Consider the following 12,106-nt stretch of genomic DNA (forward strand, 5'->3'; position numbering starts at 1 on the left):
GTTCTTGGATTGCCTTTGGTATCAGTTGGCACAGTCCTCGCAGGCCTTAAAGTTGTGCGCTGAACCAGAAAACCAGAAGCACACCTAGTCGGGATCTACCAGAGACATCTGTCTGAGACAGTCCCTACATGGTTTAAACTCTGTAGTTTCTGGAGCTTATATGGTCTTTTGCACACTGATAGATTTGGAGAAATAAGTCATAATGAAAAAATCTCAAATAGATTAAATAAAAGCGGAACCATGTCTGAAGAAACTGACGTCAGCACGCATGAGTGGTGCTTATATGTGGCTCCAGTCATCACTTGCATGGTGGAACGAAGTAGCATGGAGTCCACCCAACGCCACCTGCTGACATGCAGGAGCACTGCTTTTCCAGTTTCAGGATCCAATCTGGCACCTGGGGATATTCACAAGTTGAAGAATCTGCAGTTAGAAATATCCATCTGAAAGAGATTGACAATCGAGGCTGCCAAATGTCAGATAAGCTAATAGAGTGATGTAATATGGTCAAATTTCGATTAAACACTGGTACTGCAGAATTAGTAGATCGTAATCTCAGATTGGTAGGATATTTTTCTCTTTGGAAATTGGGGTGGCAGCATTTGAGGAGTAGGTGGTGCCACATTACCGACGTCTTCCCAAACGGGAAACATTGGGGCATATTATCTAGAACAGGCGATGATGATCGCCAGTGAAAGTCATCCGCATTTCATTTATCGCTTCCTTTCCTGGACACATTTCGCATGTTTATCGACGTATTATTAAGAAGTCGATAACATGCTATGGTGTCCGGGAAAGGAAGCGAAAACACCCACTAACACGCGATAGACAAACATGCAATAGCATGTAGTCCGTGCGTTAGAGGTGCGTTAGCGGGGATTATATTGCAGCTAACGAGCAATGAGGCCTGAAAACCCCCTGTTTGGCATGCGCCTCGCACTCTGCTGCATGAAAGTTCACAAACTATACATTGGGTATAGTGAATGCTAACATCACAGGTATAAGATACAACTATTTATTGCTAATTTATAAGCAATATTCTTAATGTTAGGTGACAGGCTAGATGATGATGTGATGCACTGCAATGTACCCCCTTTACAAGACAACGGCACCTCTGTACTTAGTAAGGGCTAATAATGCAGCATGAGGTCTACCTATTTGCTGTCTGTGGCCGAGATCAGGGCTAGTCTCCCTTGTCTGGCCATGTTCAGTCAGGATTTGATAATACAGCGAAGTGTTGTTTGTGATTCTTTCCGGGAAATTTAGGTATGTTACGCCTACCTTGCATGTCATTAGTGATACATTTCGCTGGCATGCAAGGCGATAAATAAAACGGCAGCTAATGCCGGAAAGCGTGCGCTAACGCATGTTAGCGCAGGCTTGCTAATAGGGCGATAAAAATATCGCCGCTTTATCGGCAAAAAGTGCCGTTCAAGCGGCGATAATGCCCTTGATACTATGGCCCATCATTTTTAGAAAGAAAGACATTTTTTAAAGCACCTTGGTCCATTTAATGGACAAGGGATTATTTTCAAACAAACTATTTCTGTTTGGGAATGCAAATAGAAGGACAGAATCTACTGTCGCATGCAGACCTCCATTCAGGGCCGGACTGGCCGTAGCGGTCACCGGGCATTATATCTGTGGGCTGGAATGATGGGGGTCGCCACCCTGTAACAAAAGCAGCTGCAGAGTTTACCGCGCACACCCCGCCGACAACTCCCATTCCGGCTCTGCCTCCATTCCTTAATTGCAGTCAATTACATGGTTTCACAGACTATGATTTACCTAATTATTATTAATTTGGCTGGTTGTTTTGCTAACCAAGCACATGTACAATTTGCGCTGAAACCTTTTAGTATATAGGTCGCATCACAAATTTCATTCCCATTCCAAAACCATTTGTTGTGAAAACTGCACTTCCCTGCTTTTGTGAGGGAGAATGGTACATCAGACACTTCCTTGATTTATTTATGGTTGTGAGTTATTGACACGATTTTCCCAAGTGCACATGTACACAACAATCAATATTGGTTTTTGTATGTCTTTATTTGAAGCTAATTTTAGCAGAGTAAATGTAAAAAAAATATTTCATATATAAACGATCATGAACTAAGAGCATGTAAAACTGTCAAAGTTGGCAACACATTTGTGATGGTTCCCTTTGTATCTAGTTCTAGCTAATAAACATATTTGCATCAAATGTCTGCCATTCTATGAGGATTTAGTATTTAGATGTTATTGCATATCAGAACTTCATTCATTGCAGTTCAGAGCCTGTTTGTAGGACAAGTCCTAGATTATTTCTATGTGGCCACTTATGTTATTGAATGTTAACCTTGGTGCATTAGCCAGAGACCTGCTCTGCTGTGCTACTGGTGGAATCAAAAGCTACTCGCTCATTCATTGAAATAGCTGAGACCAATTATTGAACACAGTTCCTAACAATATTTTGAGGAAAAGTACCATTGTGATTCTTAATGTATTAATGTAAAAGCCACCATCCGTTTTCTCTAAGTATCACACATTAAGGGTAACATTTATCAAAATATCCTGCAGGACAGCAAGCCACCCTGCTGGGGAATCAGTGGCAAGATAAAAGTTGAGGGGGGCCCTCTGCCAAGATCATGGAGGGGGCCCAACACACTCTGGACCCAGTCAGGAGCTCTCAGGACTCAGGCCAGCCACCCGTGCACAGTGCCAGAGCCCCCTCCCTTTCCTGGAGCTCGATGTCCCCGTGCAACGCTGGGGCTGCAAGGGCTATTGTTTCAGTACTGTGCTGGATAAGAAAAGGGCAGGAATGTTCCTTATTTAACATTATATGGCACATTCCTGTATTTACCATCTGCTGGCACCCAATATGCTGCCTCGCGTCAACGCAGGAACCATGGTGCAAGGGTGCCTGTGTTGTAACCAGGATAGTTTTTGTGCAGGAAGGGACACCTTCCTGCAAATAAACAATCCTCAGAGGCATTTTTCTATTTCCTTGTGTGCTGCACAATGCACCACACGTGGAAAGAGGAAATATTGAAGAGAAATAAAGATATTTCTCCTTGTTACGCCTCACCTGGGGAGGCATAGCATTTTGACGCATTCCCAGGTCTACCACTCATAGTAAATCTGGGAATGTCCCAAATCCATGGGTGGATGCATGGGAACACCCACACTCCACCCATGGAATGCCTTCCTGGGGCAGAGTAATGTAAAGCAGCGATTTGTGTTGCGTTGCGTTGCTCTAGATTTATCAAGCCCCACCTGGACATGCCAGGTGACCTTGCATGGCTTGATAAATCTTAGTTAGTTGTTCCGTTGCCCTTGCGCCCTCTTGCTTGGCGCAAGGGAGACATAAGTGCATGATAAATCTGCCCGTAACTTAATATATGAGTATCTAAAGTAGAAGTATGCTATCAAAATACATGATACATGTAGCACACATTTTTCATGACAATAAACATAAGTGCACATGACTTAATCAATGATTGCAAAGGAAGGAACAACATTTAGGGCCTTACACCACAATTACAAAATGTAAAATATAATGGGCCCGTAATAGACATTTAAATCAAACACATAACACGCTACCTTTTTCCCACATGAACCCTAGAACCATTTCTAACTGCAGAAGTAGATGCACAATTAGAGGCAGTTCTACAGACACCTGGTCATCGTTTGAATACGGATCGGTCCTCATTTTAAGAATCACTTTACATGCAACACGGGACGATGCTTTGGAACAGGTGAAATTAATCACTATGGTGTGGACAGTGAAGTCACTACTGTGGTAAGGGTGTCCGAGAAGGCCCTAAACAAGGCCCTGCCTAGCTACTTACACTATAAACTTCATTTTTATTAGCCCTCCAGATTGCTGAGATATTCTCGTTTGGGCTAACTAAAGATCCCACAAATCTGAACAGCGAGACAAGGTGGTAGATCGTTCTCTTATCTAGCACCACTCTTCTGGAATAAACTGCCCCTTTCCATACGCTCTTGTGAGGAGCACGCTAATTTCAAAAAGATGTTCAATGCTGCTCCTTAACCTTCTGACAATGCTGATTTGTTGCCCACTGCAAAAAGTAATGAGATACTCCTATGGCTATAATGAGTGCTCTGTAATGTAATGTAACTACCAAAGGAAGTCAAGGGGACTGCGTTGGTGACATTTCTGACTTTAGTGGTCGCAGTTTAATCAATGCAAGAGGCACCTTATACTTTTTTAGCAGTGCTATAGGTGTGTATTTAGAGAATATAATGCAATACATATTTTGTGTTCAGGTGTATCAGAAAATGGACCACAGTAAAATTGACAGAACAAAGGCAGAAGATGTTGATTTTATCACAGTGTTGCAACCTACATGACTGTTACAGTTTTTGATGGTGCCAAGCTGATGCAACAGCATTCCTTCAGAACTTTTCAGAATCAATAGATAAAACTTACATTGGGTTATTGAACGAGGTTTCAGAATTTCTTACCAGAGTATTTGCCGCCTTTATTTCTCTGGACAAAGCACACACTGAGCAGTACCAAAGTGAGCAGCGCGATTGCACACATCAGTCCAATGAACCATCCCTGGGTGGAGATTCCATCGTAGACCTCTGCGTATGCTGGATCAATGGATGGGAAAGAGAAGAATGTGAATCGATAAACTACCAAATAGCAGAATAACCCAGACACCTTGCACCTATTCACTTCTATTAATAACTGACATTTAACTCATTCATCACTAACCAGTTACTCACATACATCACTAACTAGTCACTCATGCGTACCATTTACAACACACACACACCAGTTGCTGATCATCTATTCAGTCTTTTCACTCATTTATCACACACATTTTTGTCCATCGAGTAAGAACATGACATATACCATCACTGGCCAATAATTAACTCAATGTCCAAACACACAAACCAGTAACAGCCTATGATTGACCATCCAGAGAACATTCATTCAAAATACTGCTAGTCACTCAGCTACAGCACAACCACTCACTTCCATTCACTCACGCTTTACTCATACCCATGACTGATAATACACTCATGCTTATTGTTCACTCTTGATAATCACCCACTTCTAAATTATACTAATCAAAGGTAATTAACTTCATTATCACTGAGTGCACCTAAACAAATAACATACTAGATATAATTGACCACTCACTAAAACTACGCACTGACCATCAACTCACACACATCACTGCAAATCACTTCTTCATCAATACAATCAATGTCGACCTTTCAACTATGTTCTTCACTGACAACTTAAATAAGCATGTTACTGAGTATCAATCACTGATAAATGAACCATTTTGAGGATCCACTCATAACCAGCACTGACCCCTTTGGTTACACCCTTCATCCATCATTTGTTGATGCTCATCACTGATTGATATCTTGCACTTGTCACCCATGATTTACTTTAACCCATCACAAATCATTAACTCACACCCATAAGGAACTATCACATGCTGAACGACGACTGTCCTCTCACAGCGATAACTCTTTATTTACCAGATTCGTCACTGATAATTTACTTATGCAACTGACAAGTGACACAGTCACATTATCAAACATTTGCTCATGTTATCATTGAATATTCATTCACACAATTCATTAGCTATTAACCAACAGAAATAACTAACCATGCTCTTACATCCTGCTTGGACTTTCAACAAAATGTACTATCCTATCTGGTCAATTATTGTGCATTTATTCACACCAATTGCTGACCGTCCACTTTTGCGAATCACTGGTGGATGGCACATTCCTCACATTTATCTATAATCCCTAAATGTTTGCTGAAATACATAACTGCCTAGTTTTGCACGTTTATGGCAGGACTTTTATGACCACTCACTGAACTTTGGCTTCACATAACTGTCCCATTGTTGTGTTTTTCGGACTACCTGTTAACATCTATGAACACTTTTTCACTTACAGATATCTGACAATGCACACTGAGAGTTTCATTCAATCGCTCACCATTACCTTGCACCTACCAATTACTATTAACGGACAACTAACACCACCATTCACCTATTTGCTTACAATTGCCAGTGACAATGCTCTAACACATGTAGCTGACTCTCTAAATTTAAAACACTATGGGCCTTATGTAGGTGGGCTTGCATTTACCACTTCATAAATACCGAATCATACCGATTCGGTATTTATGAAGTGGTAAATGCTATGTAGGTAATGAGTCGGTAATTATTACCGATTCAGTAAAATTCGGTAATTACCGAATCGGTATTTACCGATTCGGTAATGAGGCATACCTTCCCATTGATGGGAAGGTATGCCTCATTACCGAATCGGTAAATACCGATTCGGTAATGGGGGGAACACATGCAAGGGTGGCAGGGTGTCACATTGACACCCTGTTGCACCCCTGAATCGGCCATGTGTGCACATGTGGCACACATACATGCCCTAAGGGCATGTATGTCTGCCACATTGCACACTTGTAGGCGCTATGAAATGCATTTCCACATCCATTCTTTATTTACCACCAACTATTAGTTGGTGGTAAATACCGACTCCAAACATCACCCACACACTCCCCCTACATCTCATTTCTGTATTCGGAATTTACCGAATCGGTAAAATTACCGAATCGGTAATTTTACCGATTCGGTAAATTCCGAATACAGAAATTGTCCCCCTACATACCAAAAGCCTAAATACCGGTCGGTAACGGTATAATTACTGAAAATCGGCCGTTACCGACCGGTATTTGGCTACCTACATGAGGCCCTATATGCACTAACACCAAATACTGGCCATAACCTCAAACCTGGCAATGATCAATGATCATGTGTTTTCACTTGCCACTATCTCATCACATAAATAAATATTTTCTCAGACTAATTATTCATTGACTCCATTCACTGATGATTGACTTACATGTGTCACTCTTGACCTACTAACTCTTATCACTGCCTTTCTATTCTAAACAGACATTGTCCCACTGTTCACATTAACAACTCCAATTGTCTCAATTACATACTGCATTGGGCCTGTGATGGCATCGCTGATTCACACATTGGTGTCAATTCTAGGAGTGAGTGCATAGATACTGAACAAGACAATTGATTATTGTAGCATAGGTTTCAGTAAATAGTTAGTGTTGGACTTGGCCATTTTTGCAGGGTCATCCCTGAACTTTTTGCCTTTCTCTATGCCTTTTTCTGACATGGTGTTGGTGATTTTAGGACTCTGGGCACTTTAGCACTGCTGTCCAGTGTAAAGTGCATGTGCTCTCTGTGGTAAACATTGTAAGATTGCTCTACACCTGTTTGGCATATTTAATTTACCTGTCAGTCCCTTGTAAAGTGGTATCTCAGATACCCGGGCCGGTAAATTAAATGCTATTGGTGGGCTTGCAACGCTGATTGCGTCACCCACCAAAGTAGCCTTTCAAACCTGTCTCAGGCCTCTGCCATTGCAGGACCTGTGTGTGCAGTGTTAGTGCCTCTGTGACGTGACATGTAAAGTGTGTGCCACATCTGTGACCCCCCTTTTACTGCATTTCAGTCACCCCTAAGGTAGACCCTAGCTAGCCCAATGGGCAGGGTGCATTGTAGGAAAAAGACCTTAAATGTGTGACATGTCCTGGTAGTGACAAACAGCCATTTTGGTTTCTCACTGCTGTGAGGCTGCCCTCTCATAGAAATGCATTGGGGATTCCCTGATAAGTGTTTCAGTGGTAATTCCTGATATGAGAGGAGCAGCGTGGTCAGGTTTGGTATGGTTGGAATAGTAATAATAAATGTTGCACTATGGTGTGCACAGATTTATTATCAGTATTTTAGAAATGCCACTTTTAGTAGTTGGCATTTCTGTGTGCTATGTGTCTGCCTGCCTGATGTGGATTGGATGTCGGGCTTTGGAGTGACAGGGGCTGGTCAGGTGTGTGTGGCTCCACGAAGGGCAGGGTGAGTCAGCGCTAGGCTGAATAGGGGATCTGCATTTGGAGTAGTGGGAGGAGTGGTCCCCTGACCCTGAAAAGGTCTCTGCCTGCCTAGGTGAATGCTGGCTTCGCCCCCCCTGTGGTGTGTCTAAGGACTGAGCCCCAATCTGACAAAGGAGGGTGTGAACACTGTACACAGAGTGCTCCAACACCCCCCAGAACCAGTTGAGACTGGCTCCCCCAAGCCCTGTGCCACAGCAGAACAAAGAAGAAATGTACTATAAGTACTGGGGCTGTGACCCCATGTTTGGTGTGCTTGCTTGTACTTGTGCTGGGGCGAAGGACTGCTGGGCAACAGGAGGAACTGCCGTAGGACCCAGCTGCTGCTTCCTGGGGGGTACCTACATGCTGGCCTGCCTGTGGCCAGCTCTGCCTCTGTGAGTTTCTACCTGGTGTCAGTTAGCACAGTGTATATTTTGCAATTATGATTCTAATGTGTTTTGGATAATACAAAGGCTATTTTTCTATATAACCTTGTGTGGAGTTTCTTTTGTGGTGTGCCGAGTGTGTTGCTGCTGTGTGTGTGTGTGTGTTACGCAAATGCTTTACATATTGCCTCTGGGATAAGCCTGACTGCTCGTGCAGGGGTAATCTTCAGTGTGTAGCTCCCTTGCCCTGACTAGAGTGGTGGTTTCTGCCTGGCTTAGTCGCTTGCCTTGGATATTGGATATCAGTGGTAGGCATGAGTTGATGACCACTGAATGCCATGAGTGCATGGCCATTGATAGTTTCAAATGGATGATTATGTGACAGTTTTGAGTGCGCCATCCAGAAACTTGATTTGATGAGCGTATCGCTGATAATCTTCTCACTGCAGTAACTGGCCGTAAATGAAACTATTTATTGCCAGTTTCTTGAGCTCAGCATGGACCATTTACTCATACCAGTCACTGACCATCTATTAATATTCATCACTCACAGCCTTGCTCTCTTTTCATGATTCATCTCACCCATATCAATTACCATCTACTTATGCATTTAATTCACTTCCACTTAAACCTACCACTTACCAATTTCTAATCACAGCCTCTAAATGTACGATCAACACTTGCCTTCTACTCTAACAACTATGTTCAGCTCTCTACTGCATCATGCAGCAGTCAGCTATTCATCAAATACACCAGCACTGCTCATTAAAAGAACATCAATAGCTGTCAAAATATTACTGTTGGCCCATCAACACAATCTAATGAACATTCAAATTATGCCCTTCACTGAGTAACTTACATCCCCATTTCTATTCATCTATCATCATTATTTATATTTGCTACTGTGTACAATTCATTCCAGATCATTCTCCCAAAGTTTCGCTGACCACCGCCCAACACCCGTCACTTGATACAAAGCATAGAGGTGCACCTTTTCAAAAGTAAACAAAAAAGTTCCAGTCACATATATGAACAATATGCCAGTTTTGTCTTTATTTTCTTTTCTTAAAAGTGTCACACATTTAAAGCGTAAACAGACAACATGTTTTGTCCATAACAATAGACTTCTTTAGGGCACAATAGATGTAAGAATATGACTTATCTAGGTTGAGTGCATCAAGTAAACTTCATTAATAGTTCTAAAAGGGTCCCTTCATCAGTTGTTCCAGGTCCCAGTTGTTCCAGTTCGTATAAAGGATGCAGAATGAAGACTGCTTCATAGGTCATGACAGGGATGGGTTTGTACGACTTTCAGCACCAATTGTAGTGCCATTATTGGGCCGACTGTCCTATGTAGCTGATACCTTACTTGAGGATCAATGGAGATTGATTAATTAAGTAACAATGGAGGAGTGGATAACAAAGAAAACGTTTTGGGACTTGAACATTGGTTTATATGGACTGGGACAACTGATGAAGGAAACCTTTTAGAACTATGAATGAAGTTTATTTGATGCACTCGACCTGGAAAAGTCATATTCTTACATCGATTTTGCCCTGAAGAAGTCCATTGTTAAGGATGAAACACGTTGGCTGTCTTCGCTTTATACGTGTGACGCTTTTAAGAAAAGAAAAGAAAGGCAAGGTTTGCTCATAGTTCACATATGTGATTGGGACTTTTTTGTTTACTTTTGAAATGGTGCTCCTCAACGCTTGGTATTACTGTTCTAACCTTGATTTAAGGGCTGCACCTTGGCAGCAGGTGTGCGTAGTGCATGCACACACCTAGAAAATTGAATGTTTGATAATCAAATCTTTAGAACACAGGTCAGGTGCAGCAATCTGTTGTTGGCTACCTTCACCATATGGTACACCTGTCACTTGATCCCTACTCATCATTTTCAGAGAGTACCAACTGGAACTTGTCCCCAATCATTCAAGTAAAGCAGCAACTGTTCATCAAATACAACAAAACTGCTCATTAAATTGAGATCAGTAGCTGTCATGCTCTCAAACCTATGACTTGGCACACCAACAGTATTTATTGAACTTCAAATCATGCCTTTCACTGAGCAACTATCATCACATCTTCATTACAGGCAATATATTTAACATTTGGACCAGTAGTGAAAAATTCATTTAATTTCAGGGCATTCCCCAAAGTTATTACTGACCACCGTCCAACACCCATCTCTCGATCCCTACTCATGGTTTTCAGAGACTAACAACTGGCACTAACCATTGAGCATTGAACTAAATCCATTTTTGGCCATCTAATACCACAACAGCCATACCCATTTCTAGTTATCTGCTTACTCCTCTGAATAGGCAGTTGCTCACAACAATTATTCACATTTAACTTGAAAATATCTCTAATCACTTATACATACTTATTGCTGAACAACCACTCATGAATATTGCTAACCAACCATTTGCAACTAACACTAAGCACTAGGCTAAACTATCAATAGCCACACACTCACTCCAAAAACTAACCATTCAATCACACTCACAACTAAGTTCAACTCAATCTATTAATGAACATCAACTCATGCTTATCATACCACCTTCCACTCACAAAAATCATCAGCAATCACTTATATAACAAAACAGTTACAAATAAAAATATTTATACATCACATTTAAGAATTGCATAAGTAAAGTGAATGTTACAGGTTCATTTATTTACAAATGACTATACTATTTCTCTAGTCTATGGTGTTAAAATAATGAAAAGGGAGGGCAAACATGCAGTAGTCTTTCATGCTAAAGCAGACTCACAAAATGCAGGTGCAAAGGAAGCAAATTGCAAAAATAGACAGAATTGTGAGTAATGGGCCCTGCATTACTACCTCAAATGCAGAAGAGCATGCCGGGAGTGACAGAGCTTCAAAGAAATGTAAGCTACAAATCCTAACAGGATTGGGGCAGCCAGAAACACAGAGGACTTGCAATATTTAATCAGGGTAGGGGATAGAAATAGGGGATCAGGGGAATGGACCACTATCTGAAACACTAAGGGGACACATATAGGAAATGAAATAACTAATTCCTTTAACAAAGGGTGCAGGTGAGAGTGTCCTGCAGAATGAAATCTTCCATTTTTACAATAAGGAGAATTTGTATAATCAGGTACATATCTGCAGGGAAGCATATAAAAGGGCTTCAGCACCCTTGATTAAATTTAAATTGGAATTAGTGAATTAAAATTCTACTATAATCAGGACATTTTTATTGTTTTGTGTTGATTACAGCAGAGACAGTTGTGATGCAGTCTTTTACTGTTTTCACGTTCTAATGTAATAAATACGGATATTAACCCCACAGTCAGTACAATGTTTACAAGCTTATATCATTATTGGTCAAAAAAGGTCTCTATACTTCATAGGCAGTGTAAAATCATTGGACACTGTCACACAAAAGTATGATGTAAGAGTCATTTTTGTCATCACAGTGGTGAAAACATAATACACGCACCAAGCTAAAATTAGGATTAGTTACGTTATGTTTACTATTCTTTAAAGTAAAATTACATTGCATCTGTAGTCCCCTAAAAAGTGAGAGCACACTGAGATTACTCAACAGGGCAATACTACAAGACATATGTGTATCCTATTAGACAATGTGGTATGTTTCTGATTAAAGGAGAGTTTTTAGATTTTTTACAAATACTAGGTGGGCCTCCTACCACTCTATGTGTTGGTGAATAGTGTTCCATAGTTGGACAGCCTAGATAAACAAAGCACCCTAAAGCATTCCGCTTTTTTAA

At 41.2% G+C, this 12,106-nt stretch overlaps 1 protein-coding gene across 6 annotated transcripts in view; it reads right to left on the minus strand.

Moving 5' to 3' along the window:
• CHL1 (cell adhesion molecule L1 like) overlaps positions 1-12,106 on the minus strand; it is a 463,163-nt gene that overhangs the window by 20,564 nt on the left and 430,493 nt on the right. For all 6 annotated transcript variants that reach the window (XM_085624524.1, XM_085624521.1, XM_085624522.1 and 3 more), the window contains one exon: positions 4,471-4,602. In XM_085624524.1, coding sequence (XP_085480650.1) covers positions 4,471-4,602 — 132 coding nt within the window. The remainder of the gene's footprint in view (positions 1-4,470; positions 4,603-12,106) is intronic.

The sequence above is a fragment of the Triturus cristatus genome, chromosome 9 (assembly GCF_964204655.1).
Source record: "Triturus cristatus chromosome 9, aTriCri1.1, whole genome shotgun sequence".
NCBI lineage: Eukaryota > Metazoa > Chordata > Amphibia > Caudata > Salamandridae > Triturus > Triturus cristatus.